The sequence below is a fragment of the Diadema setosum genome, chromosome 22, assembly GCF_964275005.1.
Source record: "Diadema setosum chromosome 22, eeDiaSeto1, whole genome shotgun sequence".
Lineage (NCBI taxonomy): Eukaryota > Metazoa > Echinodermata > Echinoidea > Diadematoida > Diadematidae > Diadema > Diadema setosum.
In genome coordinates, this window is record NC_092706.1 from 14,804,604 (window position 1) to 14,823,843 (window position 19,240).

The 19,240-nt window shown below is 39.3% G+C and overlaps 1 protein-coding gene across 1 annotated transcript in view; it reads right to left on the reverse strand.

Annotated features, from left to right (window-relative positions):
• LOC140245447 (uncharacterized) overlaps positions 1 to 19,240 on the reverse strand; it is a 302,226-nt gene that overhangs the window by 38,386 nt on the left and 244,600 nt on the right. The window contains exons 7-9 of the mRNA XM_072325026.1: positions 9,298 to 9,430; positions 8,292 to 8,528; positions 7,316 to 7,533 (exon numbers count right to left, since the gene is read on the reverse strand). Coding sequence (XP_072181127.1) covers positions 7,316 to 7,533; positions 8,292 to 8,528; positions 9,298 to 9,430 — 588 coding nt within the window. The remainder of the gene's footprint in view (positions 1 to 7,315; positions 7,534 to 8,291; positions 8,529 to 9,297; positions 9,431 to 19,240) is intronic.

Consider the following 19,240-nt stretch of genomic DNA (forward strand, 5'->3'; position numbering starts at 1 on the left):
GAACCAACAAAATCTATGTTGCGATGAAAATTAATCTTGCACCTGACGGGCAAGGCACAATTATAGTTCATATTTCTTGCCATTCTAAACTCCAAGACGAAAACAGAGCTGACAATTCGAGTAAGTGATGCCGGTAATTTTAATCATTAGCCTCAAAATAGTTCTGAGAAGGGACAATGCAGGGTACTTTCCCCCGATGGACTGCTCATGGCCGAATGTGTCGGGACATGAATTGAAAAGGGGTACAGAGAAGGGGATTATGAGCAAATAAGTGAGGCACAGGATGGCCAACGAGGCAGACAGACATTGAGAGGTCTCAGAGAGAGAGAAAAAAAAAGTCTGAAACTAGGTCTCTTTTCAAAAGGTTCGCTCAACTACCACACCTCTTCTCGACAACAGGGAGTGGAAGGGAAGGTGCAAGTTTTCTTGCATGCCCGCTGCAATAAGCTGTGAGTCCCAAATTCTAATTTTTCTATGAAAGACATACACACCCCTGTATTTCAGAATTAAAGGCTGTCTTCTAGCTTTAGGCCTATATGATATAAATTCAGGACGAGTACACAATATATGAATTCAATCCCCTCAAACCATGCCAAGCATGGTCAAGATGAAATGTCTGAAAAGATGATAACAGAAAAGAATTCAAAGTTGTTTGGTATATCTTGGGTTTCTGTTGAATGTTTAAAGAAACATCAATTCATTCACTGTTATTATTGCCAGCTGATATTCATGACGATCATGCAAAGATTAAACTCATCCCAATTGTCTACTGTTGTTGATGTTCTTTGCTGAGAATTAACATATCAATAGCACTTTGTCTGATGAGGGAAAATAAAAACTTGACATGTCACTACCAATCCAAGATGGAGAACATGATTCTTCTCTACGGGCAAACGACATCGCAGGTAGCTAATTCTGGGTCAAAAGTCTTCTTATACTGGTTGACATGAGAGAGGGAACATGTTCAATAAATGTTTTATAATGACTGAACAGTACTATTGTATGTGGCCATAGCATCCTTCAGTGAACACACATTACTTTTCAAAGTGATGATCACTACATCACTGCTGACAATAGCTAATATTTGGTCTAGTCTTATATCGAGAATACTGATTGGATTTTGGTCAATTCAAAAAAAAAAAAAAATCAGATATTTTATGAATTTTTTTTAGGCCCAGAGGAAGTGAGCAAAATGAATAAGACATTCATGAATGAAAATGAATAAATCATTTTGCTCACTCTCTCTGGGCCTAAAAATTTTCAATCAGAAATTCATAAAATATCTCATTTTTTGTTGTTGAATTGACCAAAATGCAATCAGTATACTCGATTCCTGAATAATCATTATCATCCTTAAACCCTAATCCTAATCCAAACTTCCTTCCACTGTAGTTGTCCTACAACAGGAATCAGAACATGTGGGATTTAATAGTCAAATGCCTAATTATCCCTCCTGCAATTAATCTCGGCTACTTTAAGCCTCATCCACAAGAAAGATGATCCACTCCCTAAAGATTAGCAAACAACGACTGATTAGGAGCTCTTTTATCTAGATCTGACCGTCATTACAGGCCTTCAGAGCTGTTTTACCTCCAGCTGAGGACAAAAAAATGCAGAAGATGCAGTAGAAAAAGAAATGGAGCAAGTGACAAGCAGGTGACATTGACCTCACTCTGGCAATCCCTGCAAGCAGTGACCTCAGCCAATAATTTGATTTTCCCTCAAACTGCATCTCCAATTCCACTTAAATTTGCTCAGACCTCCTTAATTTTCACCAATACTTGCAGAGAATTTGCCCAGAATCCCCAAAAGCGCAGGCCAGGCCTTTTACATCTCGCTCGTTCGGGGAGGAAATTTCCCCGCCATTTAGAGACGCTGAATTTAAACAGACAGATGAGAGATGGGTTTTGGAAGACTTGCCCACCACCAACAGGTTGGGGGGGGGGGGAGGTGGGCAAAAGGTAAGGGATCAATTTCTACGGAAGAGTCTTCATTCTGTTAAAGTGCAGAGGGCTGGCTGACATTCATGAGACCCAAATGTCAGATTCATTCCAAGCCTTTGTCTATCCCTTCATCCCCCACTTGTCACTCGTAAGTCTACTTTCACTTTAAACAACAAAACAAAAACAAAAACAAAAACAAAACTCACACAGAACTTCATCTGTAGTCTTGTTTACAGGCTGACCAACCCCATCTCAAATATTCAAGCCTTTGTCTATCCCTTCATATCCCCACCTGTCCTGTTAGTCTACTTCCATATTCAAACAAATTCATACAGAACATCCTCTTGTAGCCTTCTGTACAGGCTGACCGATCTTATCTCAAACATTTGAGCCTTGTCTAACACTTCACCCCTTTACCTATCACTCTTAGTCCACTTCCATATTAACCCGTTGAGGATGAGTCCCGAGTATACTTGTGCAGGTGTCTACGGGAAATGCGTGTTGTAGCAAAATCAAACGGTCCTCAACGGGTTAAAATAAAAACTCAACACATAGCTTCATCTGTAGCCTCCTCAACAAAACATCTGCAGTTTCACACAAATGCTAACCGATAAATCTCCCCTCTACATGACAAAGATGGCAAATGAAGTAAATAAAAGTGAAATTATTCAAGTACTTCTGAAATCAGCCGTTATAAAAATATTCTCAACATTCATCTCACCAACGCTATGCTATACTTTGATGAGATAGGTGAATATTAGTTTGCATTTATGGCATAGAGCATCATTCATCAGGTCTAACACTGTGCAAATTGCACCACACATCTCCCATTGAAGTAAAGTAACGACTTAAGGCACTCGATCAAATGAAATGACTTTTACAAGGAGCTTCACGTTTCTAGTGAAAAATGAAAAACTGCAAACCTTAATATGCCCAAGACATGCCTCTAAGGAAGCAATAAATAAATAAATAAATAAATAAAAAAACAACTAAAACATTCACCTGTCACTAAGAACTTACACAAGATTCATCATAGAACTATAAGTAGTCACTTTTTTTGGAAGACAGCAACATTGTGCTTAGGTCACTGTCTTAACGGGCAGAGTTCCTGACAGTATGAAGTTAAGGGTGAAGTGAAATGAGTGTAACAGGTGTTTTTGCATTTGAATCATAATCTCTGACAAAAATAGAGCCCTGTGTAGAATAACGTCTTCAGGATTTCAATACAGCGATGATTATCCTGGATTAACTAATTAATGATAGAACTTACTACTTAAATAACTAATACAGATATTGGAACTCAATGACATTTGTATTGACTGCTGATCCACAGTAATTCTTTTTGGGACAATATAGAGAGACCTGTCTCTGAGTACGATCTTCCATGAATTATGCGTTAGTTTTGTTCTCATTTAGCACGCTGCAGGATGTTCATTTTGTTTTGATTTCCCTTGCGAGGAAACGGGCAGCATTAAACTGAATTGAAAGACGGGAGGAGAAAAAAAGAAATCCAGGGAGATCGTGTTCTTTTTCTGTTTCTTTTCTTCTTCTTCTTCTTTTAATGCAAATAATGAAACAGACATGACAGATGAGTGAATATTTGGGCAAAATGAGACAAATATTAGACGAGTTGAAGTCATTTGCAAGTCGGGAATCCGTCTGATGTGGTATCCTATGGGAAGTGTTCAGAAGACCATGCCAGACTAATTTCTTGTGCTTGACTACAGTTTTGATAACAAAAGTTTCATTGCGATTCTGCTGTAGCTGGGTACACATTGAGGACACACATATCATCCAGATAGATGAATTCTAACATTTCCCAGATATTCATTTAAAATCATTTTTTTAATTGTATTTTTGTGTAAATTGCAACAAAGATAACCCATGGGATACAACATCAGCTGTTTTACTAATATTCAAATTGCACAAAACTGTTCACTTAAAGTTGCTGTAGAGTCTCATTCTGTAAGGGATGGGATAATAAGTTTCAGTGGGGTAAGTTTCCTAAGGGGTCTTTTTTTTCCACAAAAAATTCTAATCATTTGGTTTCACAGAAATTTGTCGGGAGTGTCATTCACATGAAACACTTTTTAATTTATTACTAACATCTGTCAAATTTTAAGACTTGCTTTCATAATCCTCACCAGCTATTGCTTGTGTAACTCTTAGGAAAACATCACAGCAATGAAAGTAATACTGATCAATTAAGCTCTAAAAGATAGTGCTTCAAAGGCTCAAATAAATCTACTAAAAATTGCTTTTTTTTCTCACTGTTCATTTCTTTCAGTATGGGTCTAGGGCAATTACCCCCTGGGAAATTACCCCAGACCCTTCCCCTTCCCCTAATCCTAAACCTAAACCTAATCCTAATCCTCACCCAAAGCCTAACCCTAACTATAACCCTAATCTTTACTTTAACCTTATCACTAAGGAGCATTCAGCTGGGGGAGGGGTAGGGGGAGGGTAATTGCCCTGATATGTTCAGTATAGAAAGAGAGTTTTTGTGGTATTCCAATTGCTCAACGACACAAATGCGGTAAAGAATAAAACCTGTTGCATCTCACTCCTGTAAGCGACACTTTCTCACTGCCATCCAGAGTCAAGTTAACTTGACCACTGCACCCTTTCCCACTCAAACCCTAACCCCATGTCAACACCCCAGTCCCCACGTCAACACCCCCTGCCCCCACGTCCACACCCCGGCCCCCAGGGCTGGCCGACACCCACACGCAGACAGGAGTCAGTGACGCTGGCCCTTCAGCTCGCCAAACATTTACTCTTGTTCGAGCATCGGTCCACGGCTGTGACTTCTTGACATCGTGCGCCCATCGAGGGCCCTCCAAGAAGCCCCCTGTCCCCGCCTCAAGTGCCCGGAATTGCATCACTCTCGTACGCATTCACCCTTTTGCCTTTTCTTTGCCATCTCATTTTCTCCTTCTTACCTCATCCCCCATTTGGTCTTCCCTCTAACTGTACACTGCCTCAGAATCTCGAAGTGCAAACTTTCTTTTTTCTTTCTTTGTAAAAATTGAATCCTTCAATCTCCCTGTAATCAGCTTTTCAATGTTCTTTGAGCTTAGTGTGATTTCTTCATATGAATACAGCATTCATTATTTGATTATAAAATACACTGGGAATGGGAATATCAAGTCATCCTCGGTTGCACCTCTTGACTGTGTGTATTGATAATATTTCTTACAAAAATCCAGCCAATTCACAGGTATAAAGTTAAATAAACAGTTACTGGAAGGACATCATCCATAGCTATCATATATTCAAGGTAACACCAGTCATATCCCATCATTTTTAGAATGCTCATGACTGTCACCTTGTCTGGCAACATCTCAAAAGAACAAAATATCCTTCATTTGCCATCATACATGTATGTGCTTAAATTTCTCTACAGTACTGGTAGGTGCTCACTCTTCAAATGATATATCTAATCTTCAAATACTGTATTTTTTTTTTCTTTTTTTGCTCCGTCCCTGCCATCTGGTCTCCTATTGTTCCTCCATCGTGCTTCCCACTGAACCGATCTCCCATTTCTGCCCCCAAGAAGCCTTTCTCCAGTCCACACGTGACTTAATCTAGGCAAACATTTATCACCCCCTCTCCGGCGACGTCGGCAAACAGACTGCCCGCCACGGCCAGCCAAGCCGAGGACCCTCACCACGCCACGCGATACCCTAGAGGGCGCCGCGACATGCGTCAAATCTGAAGCCAAGCATGTGTCAGCCACCAGCGCATGCAATTATCGATGCTACCGTTTCCACGGCGATGGTGTGCTGAGTTCATCTCTCCCTTGCATTATCTTGAACATCCCTGCCTCCCGAGAAAGTCCTCCACAAGCCCACTGTCCCCCCTCCCACCATTGCTCCATCTTAATCATGTCCTCCACACCCCCACGCCCACCTGTCTTCAGTCCTTCCTCCATCCTTTCTCTCTCTCCTCATCTTTCTTCTTTTCCTCTGTTCTATCTTCTCATCTTCATCCTCATTTTCATGAGCTCTGTTGGTATCACCCATCATTTCTCTTTTTTCCTTTATTCTATTTCTGTATTCCTCTCGATATACCAAAATTTCTTAAGTTCAAACATTGATGGTCTTACTGTAAAGTCATTTCTTACTTTCTGGCGTAGCCTTCCCTCATTTTCTTTTTCGCTGGCTTTTCATGTCCGACATTATAATTCATTGTTCTACACATCTATGCGGAAACTCTTTTCATCTTAAGGAGCATTTGTTGCATGTCATTTAGTCTTCTAACCGACATGGATCTACCATATCTAAGGCCTCACCTGAAAATTCTCTTCATTGCACAAATTATCAAAGGTTATTTGCTTCTGGAAGAAGAAGAAAAAAAAAAGAAGTCACGTCCTATGCATTCTGTGAAAGAATGGCATGTCATGATTTTATGGAATGCTAGAGTTTTCCCCATAAATTTCTATCTTCTTAGTTGCAAGCTGCTTAGAGAATCAAGTTGAATCAAAGTGTATATATCTGAAATAGGGTTGTTTATAGTCCCATGTTGTGCCATTCTGAGTTTGTATGTTATCACAGCGAAAACTCGCAAATTAATCGCCACTTGCCAAATTGGCAACATCCTTGGTGTGTCTGGGTGATAGGTGTCCCACGAGGCTACAGTTATTGCAGGGTTTGCCTTCTCTCTGGCAAAATGTCAAAAAAAGAAGGTATTTATCTCAGTCACACACTAATGATATTCACTCCTCATGCTAACCTTTGAAAGTCTCTACCCAAGGACGATACTTCACAAACCCTTATCTGGTGTTTACACGGAGTTCAGCACCACTGGGGTCTTGACCGAGATATTCAAACTAGGGTAATCACAGGATCACAGATATCCATCACAAAATATGCAAATGCTCTTTCACTTTGACATTAAACAGGCTACTTTGAAGACAAAATGACCACTTCTGTTTCATGCATATTCTGTGGAGGCGACTTCAAGATCTACTTTAATTTGTTGATTGCTCTTTCAATATCTATTCAAAGAAATGTGCTTATAAAGTGTGGGAGGTGACTGTTTGTATGAAATTACACTTACATGTGTTGTGATTATGCATGATCCATCAAAACATATCAATAAAAAAGTATTGGAGGCGATGTAAATTTCTAGCCACAGGGTCTCAATAAACATTACTTACAAAACTTTCATCATGGGCAAGTCTCACATTAAAAAAAGGAAAAAAAAAAACTGTCTGTAGAAAAAGGCACTTGTATGTGTGTGTGGGTGTCTGTGTTTGTGTGTAGGTCTGTATGTCCGTGTGCATATACGTATGAGCTTGTCTGTGTAAGTGTGCATACATTTGTGCGTCAATGAGAGTACATTTTCTTCTTTTCTCTGCAAACACTCACCTGGCTTGCAAGTCTTTAATCAGTTTCTTGGCTTTGTGATATTTCTTCTCCAGCGCCATGTTCTGGTCCTCCTTGGCGTTGACGGCGTTCTTCAGCGAGTCGATGTCCGCCTGCATCTTTTCTAGGGCGCCCTCTAGCGTGGCGATGCGTCTGTCCTGCGAATCGATGTGATTCTTGAGGCGTTTCTCTTCCGCCTCCCATCCCTGAGCTTGGAGAGCCTGTTGGAGGGGCGTGGTGGTGGTGGTGGAGGGAGGGAGGGGTGCAAGAAGGGAGCAAGATGGGGGTGAGTGAGAGGAAGGCATGGAGAAAAAAGATTTAAACTTTTCTAAACTTGCCATCACATCATTTATTCATCAATTCATATTTGCTCTCATTCAACTGGTTGACTTATACTAGAATACAAATATCTGTTTGAAGAGGCAATGAACATGAAGAAATATTAAAAAGGGTGCAATCAGAAATTTGGAGAAGGTGTGGGCTTATATATACTGTAAAAGTGGAAATTTTCAGTGTTGAAATTTTCATGCATTTCGCGCAACCAGAAACTAGCGCGAAAATAAAAGCAAGCAAATATTTTTGCTTGCCATATGTTCCTGTGTGTGATGTCTTGAATGCACGGAATTAAAAACATGCGAAACTCTTCTGACCCGGCTAAGCGCAAAAGATAAGCCGCGCAAAAATATCCACCTTTACAGTAAATGCCATATTGGCATTCACAAATGTACAATATATTGCATGTGCAACTTTACAATTTGTTTCACTCACATTTAAGCCAAGGTTTGTTTTGCTTTGTTTTGATTTTTGTTTCTTTTGTTGTTGTTTTATTGTTTGTTTCTGTTTTTCTTTTTCTTTTTGTTTCTTGGTGGGGGCATATTCAACTCAATGCCAATGAAACAGTTTCCAAGAAACAGCTAAATACAAGAGCACACAAACAGGTTAATAGGGAAGTGAGGGTCAAAACGAGAGAAATATTGACCTGTATCTTGAGGTTAGGTATCTCTGCCTCGGCAATGGCCAGCTTGTACTGCGTCTCCTTGAGCTGAATTCGCAGGTTGGCGTAGTCTTCGGCGGTGGCCTCTGAGGGGGACACCACCGTGCTGCCGCCCCCGCTACTCAGGGTCTCGTCCAGGTCGTAGGTGCCCTGTATCAGCTGGCTGTCTGTCGGTGACTCGGCCGGCATCTCAACGGAGGGTGTGTCCTCTTCCGGCGAAGGCTGCAATGCGGACAGAAATCAGGCTTGATTTAAGACTACCTGTACATGTGACTCCCTTAAAGAAGCAACTGGTTTTATGTTACATACACACAGTGTATATACAAACCTGTTGATATCTTCTTACTCCCCTCAGTTTGAGGATAAATAAGACACTTGAAATGAATGTTGAGAATTCACTTTCTACCTTTTGTGTGGGATGTTCACATTTAAATCAACTGAGTAAATTGCATATGTTTATTACATCTAATGAACAAACTCCACTGTGACCTCAAATTTATTGTAAGATTCTTTCTCCTTTCCAAATTCACAGCTCGATTTCCTATTTTTTAAAAACCATACATATATCTCATTTTACAGGTGTCAAAAAGATGATAATCAGCCAGCATCAACACTTTGACTGGCTTGACTTTTACATATGAAATGAAATCAGCAAATTGCTTTGCCTTTCCTTTGTGTGCTATAGGCCTGCATTGATTGGCTCATAACAAAAACACATTCTTTTTTTGTTAACAAGAAAATATAAGATATAAAGGACAATGAATAAGGTAGTAATAGAAGTAGCAACCACACTGCAATAATAATAATAATGATGAGAAGAGGTGGTGGCAGAGATGATGATTGCAAGGGAGCTGGTATTATGGAAAACTGAAGGTTTGAGGTAGAAATATAAAGGAAAAATAAAAGGATGAAAATAACTTTGAGGTGAAACACGATTAGACAGCAAAGAGGAAGCTTGATGCGAGATGGAGAGTAAAAAAGACGGACTCACCAGATGTTTAGGAACGGGCGGAGGAGGAGCAGGGTGTGAAGGCGCCGGGACTCCTTGGTCACGCTTGAGCGAATGCTGGATTAGTGCAGCGACCTCACTGTTCTCACTGTCCTTCTCTCGTCCAATCAAAAACCTGGAGGAAAAGAAAAGAACAAAACAATCCTCAAGTTTGTACAGTTACCTCGACTCCTAGCTGGATACAAGACTGAATATACACAAATCCTCTCCTTCTCTCTGACATAAATTTTCCTTGCATGACAAAAGAATGCAGTGAAATGAAATAACAATCTTATTTTCAAACAGATTAAAGATAATAAAAAGTTTTGGTACCTCAAAAGTTCCCCTAAATTTCCTTGTCTTAGTTTGTGTTTCAGGTTAAAGTACGTTGTCTGTGAGACTTAATCGCCCCAAAGTGCTCTCATGTCTTAGTAATCATGCAATAATGGTTTCGTACCAGAGCCGCCGCCGTACGGCGGCGAGGTAGTATTGTACGAAACCACTGCCTGCGACCAGCGGCGTGTGCAGCCCCATACGCATAGCTAACTGCGACCAGCAGCCCCATACGCATAGTGTAATGGGGCTTCGCATTGTAGCATTCAGAATCATGACAGATTTAGTATCGCGGGTAAATGTCAACTTAAAATCCAAAAATTTCTTCAATTTGAAGACTTACCAATTAAATTGAAGTGTTGAAAACAGGCTTCCGACAACGTTTGGTTCTGCCAATAGTCCCTTTCTGTTCGAATTGATGACTGAATGTGACTCGGTCGAGAGGACCTTAGGAGAGCTGCATACACTGAATACCACGGCCAGCGCATGCGCACACAAACATCTTCCGTTCATGGATTTGAAATTTGTGTGCATGTGATGTGTTCGCACGCACTGGCTGTAGTATTCAGTATATGTAGCTCTCCCAAGGTCCTCTCGACCGAGTCACATTCAGTCATCAATTCGAACAGAAAGGGACTATTGGCAGAACCAAACGTTGTCCGAATCCTGTTTTCAATACTTCAACTTAATTGGTAAGTCTTCAAATTGAAGACATTTTTTAGATTTTAAGTTGATATTTACCCGCGATACTAAATCTGTCATGATCCTGAATGCTACAATGCGAAGCCCCATTACACTATGCGTATGGGGCTGCTGGTCGCAGTTAATTGCATGATTACTAAGACATGAGAGCACTTTGGGGCGAGTAAGTCTCACAGTGTTAGTTATATGAAAGGTACTTTAACCTGAAACACAAACTAAGACAAGGAAATTCAGGGAAACTTTTGAGGTACCAAAACTTTTTATTATCTTTAAATCTATGAGTGATATAAGATGGACATAGTGGCAGTTTGACACAACACAGCAATCATTGCATGACCTCTAAATGACAGATTGACGTCGTTATCAGAATTTGTCATATTAAAACAAAATTGCTTCAAAGGATTCACAGCATACCCTTTATTGATACATGAGCGGCAAGCAATAATTTCTATCTCTTCAAATGCTCTAGCACAAATTTTTTCCCCACATTTAATGATTTTCTGTCAGTCTTGATTTAAACAAAATGCGCACATGCTTGATCCATCTGGACAGCTACAAACAAAAGTCAAATTAAGATATCCCTCTTTATGAATGTGATTAATATGTTTGTTCCATTAAGGTTCATTCACTCAATATTCCTTGAGCAACTTTCTGAGCCGACAGAACTTAATCGAGTAGATTTCTAGCCATCCTAACAACACAAATCTTCTCGCTGTATCCCGTGTTTTTGATGAATGTCAAAACACGTATCAATAAATATTCAATTGATGAGATTTATGCGAGTTGATTACACGTGGCGCCAAAACTATCAGCTGACGTTGGTCAAATGACGAGTGTTCACCTCCTTTTGTCCCCTCTCACAACTGATGCCTTCATGTACCATCATCCTTTCATTTTGCATGGTTGACAAGGGATTGAATGGCAAGAGTTTACTCAAATGAGGTTAGCAAAGATTCTTGAACCAACTTATTGACTATAAACAAGTCAACAGAGTTAAGGGATGATGGGCGGAATGTACACACTCTTTCTTATTGATACTGTTGTGAAAACTTGAACTCTTTTTTTACCTCACCATCCAACCCACACACACACACACACACACACACACACAAATAAAGGGACAAATCCTTGAAACTGACACCAAGTCTTTATTACCTGGCCAAAAAAGTGGATGTTTGTCTGACTGTAACAACAAAAATACAGCAGCTTTCCTCATCTACATCATATGAACTTCTTTATCCTTTCATACTCACTGACCTTTGCTTCTTTGGTGAAATATGAGTGTGTAAGAAAAAAACATACATTTACTGATACACAGCAACATGAAAGAATCATACACAGTCAATTTGATAGGAATTCTTTTAAAATGTGCTCTGTTCATGGAAGAGCCCTTTAAAGGACCTATGCAGTGCAAATGCATGTTGATTTGGGTTGATTTGTGATACCCTTAACATCACTTATGTAGTGAAACAGATATATATCTAAATATGTTCCATACATTTCATAATTTCCATTCATTCTTCTTAAGATTACTTGGTAAGATATGAACAAAAAAAAAACATTCCAGACCAAAATTTTGCCAGTGACCTCATTTTTGTCAATCATTGCTAAATACTAATATGACCAACAAAAGACATTCGAATGCACCTTCCCTTAGACCAAGCATAACTTACATGTTTGCATGTTTCCAACGTGACCCAACGAAATACATACATACAGGAAAACATGCATTTGCATTACAAGGTTCCTTTAAAGGCCAAGGGCTCCTCCATAATACAAAGGCTTTAACCATATATCACTAGCTGCTGCAAAAGAATAAAAAAAAAAGAAAAAGAAATGAAAAAGAAAAAGACTGCCAGGGGGAAGGGATTGACATAATATTCTCTGGTTGCAGCTCAGGAGCTGAGACATAATCTCATCGACATACCAGGGGGAGCTCAACGAGAGAAGTTTCTAACAGTCAACGATCTGTAAACCACCGGTAAGATCACTGCCATCAATACTTCACTGGCTCTGGTCTAAGCTTTGGACTACATTCACTCTAGCCACCAAGTACATCATTTGCACTTGTCACAGGAAAAAGAAAAAAAGGCGAGCAGTAGGGATGCAGATATAATACTCTGTAACCATGGAAACGTATACCCCTCAGAGCTTGTCTTGTGGGAGGTGGATGATGGTGTTAACTGAAGTTCACCACGGCGCGACTCGTAAATGAGCAGACACTCTTGCAAGATTAATGACCACTAACGTGGAGAAACATTTTGGCAATATGTTGCCACGACAACATCAACATCAACTGCAATGATGGAATACAGACGACTTTTCAAAGCTCTTACGATAGATTTCCTCTCTGCAGACTATAGTTAGTGACACATATGATTGACTAGACAAAAGGTAAGTTAATGTTCTGAAAATTTCTCTTCCTTCATTCTTTGACTTATGGCATAGCAGCAGCAAAAACTTCTACCTGCAAACATCAATTGCTGAAAAACAAAGGAGAAGAAGAATGGAATACATCAACAGGCCTGCAGGGGGTTTGATACTACGAGGCACTTCTGGTCCACATTTATCAACATTTAAATTACAATAATTACTTCTGGAAAAAAAAAAATCTTTTGCATTCAGTTTCTTTAAACCCTTTTCATAGTGAGAGCTCAGAAATATGAACAGTCTCTAATCTCTAATGCAACGCACAGTCACTTTAATTCTGCTTGGACATTTCTACAGTGGTCTTACTGTCAAGCTGGGAGAACTAGTTAAGATCTTAAAGGCATAATTTACCATTTGTAGATGAAACAAAAACCCAGCATAAGTGCTTTAGAATAGTTCTAGAATGTGACTTAGGGATAGAAACAACCACTGTAAAAATATTGAATTGGTAAAATTGATTTTAAGTATTGTTGAATATACAAAATGTGAACAATAGTTATAACAAAAAATGCTTCCAGACTGAACCGTCTACAGTTACGGTTTATCAAGAAAAATACAGATATCTCCTTATATTTTAGGCTTTATCGTGAAAATCTTATATGATAGGATGTTTTGTAGTACAACATACCTACTACACACATGCATTAAATATCATATCTTGAAATTTTTAAAATCACTGTTCCCAAAGGTAAACAGGGCCTTTAAAAACTGATGCCCAATCAGAGAGAAAGGGCATCATCTTTCTGGCCAAACCACCACTTGATCTGTGCCATGATTTTCTCTCTGATTTGTTGCCTAGAATTTTGGTAGGCATGCTTTTTAAAAAAACAAATATACATAAATATGTACCCTCATAACCTCCAAATATTGCAATAAAAATGATTGGAACTGTGGAATGCTCACTATGTTCAAATAAAAAATAAAGATCTTCTCCATTTGACCAGCTAAAGGATACTCAATTAGGCCACTCTGCATTCAACCTTATTAGACTATTCTGAAAGCGAGTCCTTTGTCAGAAATTGTTGCAAGGCCATGCCAGCGTGGGCCAGTCATTTTGACTTTATTTCAAAAGGCTGCCACGCAGAGGAGTGCATGGATGCTGGTAATTGAGGGCATCATTGAAGACACTTTTCACCATGGCAACGGATGTGCCTGTTGACTGCAATCCAGTTTCTGTGCCACGGGCGTGTACTCAATGATGGAGAACAGAAAAGAGAATAAGTAAATGGAAGAATGAACAAAACTGCAAGAAAAAAGATGGAGTAAAGTATGCAAGAAAGGGCAAAAGGGGCAGATTGCATAGAATACCATTTGCAAGATACCTCTTTACAATTACGTCTGTACATCATTTCTGTATATACAATGTATATCATATTAACACTTGTATTAGTCTCATGTCAAGATTATCTCACTGGTTGGCAAATCATACCACGAAGGCACTGGTCTTTCCTAGAACTGAAACATGCAGTGTATAAAAAATCAGTAAATACAGGGATATAAGTGCACAACAGCATAGAGCAATAACTGTTTGCCTGTGACGTAAAGTGCAGGTAATTTTTTCTTTCCTAACTTCACCCACAACACCTGAAATTTTAAACATTCCTAACAAGTCTATCACACACCTGCGTCCCCTTGGTAACGGTTTGAGGTGATCTCAATATGAAAATTGTTTCACACTTCAACCCCTTTTTTTTTCAGACACTTGAGGAGGATGAATATAACATGTCTCAATTTAATCAAACAAAAATAACAAAAACTCTCTCACTTCCACGTCCGCCTCATACGACCTAGACTTTTAAAAAGTGTATTGACTAATCACACATTAGGCACACCCGTTAATCTAGAGATGTTAAAGAAAGAACAAAACAACAACCCATCCCTGATATTTCAGCCACCAGTTTAGATGGAAAAGACGCAATAAGAAAGTACCAGTACCCCAGTTTTGCTGCTTCACAACTTGGCACTAGGAAGACAATGAATGTACATACTTATACACGGCAGGAAAGAAAGGTGGTTAATGTACTTTTCGGACGGCTTCTCGCTATTGCACGAAATTCACATGAAATATGAATTATCCTTTTTGTTTTCTCTCTCTCTTCCATCCTCTCTTTCCCTCTCAAGCGATACACACTCTCAGTTTCTATTCCATCTGATCAACCATCACATTAGGCATCTGGAAATTATTTCAAAAATTTGTGGCATTTAGTGTCTATTTAATGTTCAGTGAAAAGGTCAGTCTTAGGTATGATATTGACTTGCACTTTTACGTTAGCCAGCATAACATTTCAAAGGAATAAGTCCAAATGTCTCTAATAACGCCTCCATCTCTAAACTTGCAGAGCTGTGCTTCCCACGGGAAATAAATCCTTTTGGTGATAGGCTGTGATTTTGTAACATTACCCTAGATACAGACCTACAATACCTGCAATTTCGTGGCCCACTCTACGCATCTAGACACAATGATTCTGAACACGGGGTGAAATGAAGACCGCTCTTGACTTAAATTGAATACATACACCACAAAATTGGCAACAGTCTATGCAAAAATGAATGTACATGTACACCAGCTACAGGCAGTCCAGATTGAGATGACTACCGGTTTATGAGATCCTCACTATGAAACTAATCAGTGAAGTTGCGGCCATATTGGGGAAAAAAAAAGACAGTAGCAATCACGAGATATTTATTTCATCTTTCAAAAATTGCTTTTCTTCTTTTCTCTAGATCACATCATAATAAGTCAAATGCAATCTTATTTCCTCCAGAAGTACTAATTCGTTGGCTTCTTGATCAATCATCCATTTTAATGCTATTTATTTCATCTTTCAAAAATTGCTTTTCTTCTTTTCTCTAGATCACATCACAATAAGTCAAATGCAATCTTATTTCCTCCAGAAGTACTAATTCATTGGCTTTCTTGATCAATCATCCATTTTAATGTGCCATCACAGTAATCATCTCTCCTTTACGCTCACGTATGGCATCATCTTTACTATCATCATGGAAAGAGGAGACTATGAAAAGTTTGCAGTCACCTCCACAAAAGTTCAGAGATAGAATCACAATAACAATACGAGAAATAGCTTACGCAAAGTACCCTTTCATCAGACACGGATAGTCTGCAGCGGAAATCACCCGGATCTAAATTGAGGATGGAGAAAAGACTAATAGCCCTAGACAGTCATCTTGGGTTTATCTATGGCCAGGGAATGAGGGTATCTATGCAAATGAGGCATCTTGCCCATTAAGAAGGTCATTGCATTCTTCAAGGTGGTGAATTTTCCCTCCAGGTCTGTTGTTATCTCCCCTCCATTAAGCGTACAATTGACAGTTCATTTTCTATCGTATTCCACATCACGCAATATCAAATGTATATTTGCCTTGATGCCATCGTACTGATGCCTTTATCTCAGACATCTGGCTCAGAAGGGAATCATTAGTCCCATTAATACTTAATTGTGTCGTGCCTGCACTCTCCATCTTCCAAAAGTTGGTATCATACATATACACTCATCGAAGGCATCAGTAGATATTATCAAGTTCATAGATACCACAAATGTAGCATGCATCACTTTCTAAAAGGGCAGATTGTCACAAAAGGACCATAAAAAATATTCACTTTTGTCCTATCAATTACTGTTTTAGCCTTGAAATGTGTTCAGTAAAATATGTGACCCGCTACAACAAAATGATCCTAAAGTCGGGCGAGGTCGATTATTTGAAAATTGCATGACAATATTCCCTAATCTTTCTGCTTTAAATTGATATATAACTCATATTATGAAAAAAATAGGCTGCTGAGATATCGATGTTTAAAAGAGAGCATGTCGAGACGTCTGGGAAATCACCGTTTCGAAAAAAGCGCCCTGAAAGTTTTCCTTGCGACGCAGTCGCGATCAAGGGACACGCAAGTTAGTTTTCACCTACGGACAATAGAAGGTAAACCCTAGCAACCCCCGAAATGCTCATTCAAGCACAGCGTCGGCGGTCTCCTCACCGACCAATCAGTGACCAGGATGCCAGGAGAAGCGGCTGGGCATAGCGCACCCCGCCCGCACGCTCCAGTCGACTTGGCAGTGTGCGAGCTTCACGCTTCGGTTAGCGGCAAGCAGCAAACTGACCAATGAGATCACTCTGGTCGTTGTTAGGGGCGGAGCCTATCTGTGGCGCTCAATCCAAATTTTCGAACCAGTTTCTGCTTCATTGAAACGCCAAAAAACATGGCCAGAAAAACGCTATTTTGGGGGTCTTTCCTTTCATCATTTTGCTTCAAAATTTCAACAGATGATAGAAGACATGTCAGACTCCAATAATATGTCAAAATCAGAAAATCGCAAGTTTTGACCAATTGTGATGCTCTGACTTCAAACTCGATTTTCACGGCTTCGACCGTGCGCGACTTTAGGACCTTTTTGTTGTAGCGGGTCACATATTTCCTTGCAAAGTGGATACTCTTTGGCAAAGGGTTGTATATGATTTGTGGAAGTGTCTGAACTGCCTAACGGAGTTTATTGTAAACTGATTATCTGACTTATTCTCCATGTTTGGGGAATGTCTCAATACCTTCTTCCTACAGTCATCACACTGCTTGCTTTATTCATCTTTCTCTCCTATTTATCTTCTCCCATCTCTTTCTTTTTAATCTTCTGTCTATCCATGATTGTGAAACACTGAACTCTACTTTATTACACTCCTCTCATATCACACAACTGTATTGCCTCTGAAGGTTAGCCATACCTAACTTAGGAAATCAAAAATGGTATGATATTGTTGGGGCATTCTTTCCAATTGTGCTACGGCATACTCTGGGCAAACATCATCCAAAATAAGATGGAACACAACCACAATGAACCCTTAAAGAATTGCGCTGCTGCTGCTGAGGTTATCTTTATCATCACCATCATCATCATCATCATCATCATCATCATCATTACCATCACCATCATCATCATCATCATCATCACCTCATCATCATCATCATTACCATCATCATCATCACTATCATCATCATCATCATCACCATCATCACCATCATCACCATCATCATCATCATCATTACCATCATCATCACCATCACCATCATCATCATTACCATCATCATCATCACCACTACCATTATCATTATCATTATCATCATCATCATCATCATCATCATCACCATCACATTCATCATCACCATCATTATTTCAGCAATGGTTTGATCAATATCTTGCTATATTTGTTGGTATTTCATTGAAATATTTCATTGACTGATGATGATTCATTTTCACATCTAATTCAAATAATCTTATAACTGATCGCAGATTGCCTGGCATTGTGCGCACACATGAAAATGTATTATGAATGAGTAGCATCGGAAGGAAATGTTGAAATGTAAACTGATTTGACATAGAGAGAAAAGAAATGAGGTTCTACTAAAAGAAAATGTGTTGTTAGTATAAACAAGAAGTTCCCTGCAGAAATGTTACAATTACAAAGAAACGTCACGTAGTCATGGCATGCTGGAATTTTAAGGTGAAAGAATACCTACTGCAAATAATGCAAATGACAAAACAATTCCTGCTCTTCAAAATAGTCATTAGGATCTTGATCCTTTAATTACACAGAAAAGATAATCTTCAGTCTCAGTGTTAATATCACCCTTTGAACCTGTGCTTCATGATATTTGCTGCCCTCTGTCCTAGCTACACATTAAATGAAATCTTTCCCTTTCTGTTTTTTTAATACCTGATCTCGACACCATCATAAAAACTTCCCCCGAGACCATCCGTCATGTTAAAAACAAAATGGTCAGAGAATCGACTCTATGAGAACTTCTTAAAAACTCTACAAAGTTCACTGGCTCCAGCCCCTCAAAATGAGGAAATGAAGAGACACTGGCGTAATGGATATGGGTCCATCGGCTTCTTTCAAGCTGGTAATAAACTTTCTTGGGGGGAGTAGAAAGACTCTGACATTCTCTTGGATAAATAAATTTTATTCCTAGCAGCGTAAGCCTCCCTTAGGCAATCCTGCTATACTCGTGCACGGACCTACCTCTGACCTGTCACAACACAAACCTCATATGAAGATAACAATAGCATACAATTCATAAACAAAAAGAAAATATAGAGAAATCAAGAATGAGCTCAGCCAGAAATTGGCATCAAGAACAATAAAAACATATGCCCTAGCCAAAGCTAGTAATCTTGGAATCACAGTGCTGAATTGCTCGCAGATCTTCACCATCACAAATAAGTGATAAGCATAAGTCTGTTAATGTGGCAAATACAAGTGTACCTACTACATGTACATCTGACTTGATGACAGAGCTCTGAAGAGCAAATTCACTTTTCATCCAGTGCTCTTATTCTCCACCCACTAAGTATTTTTTTTTTTTGTAATCTCATCTTGAAAATTCTCTGATACTAATGGTGTCTTTATCTCATTTTGAAGACCCTCAGCCACTAAGTATCTTCCTTACCTAGTTTACACGATTCCC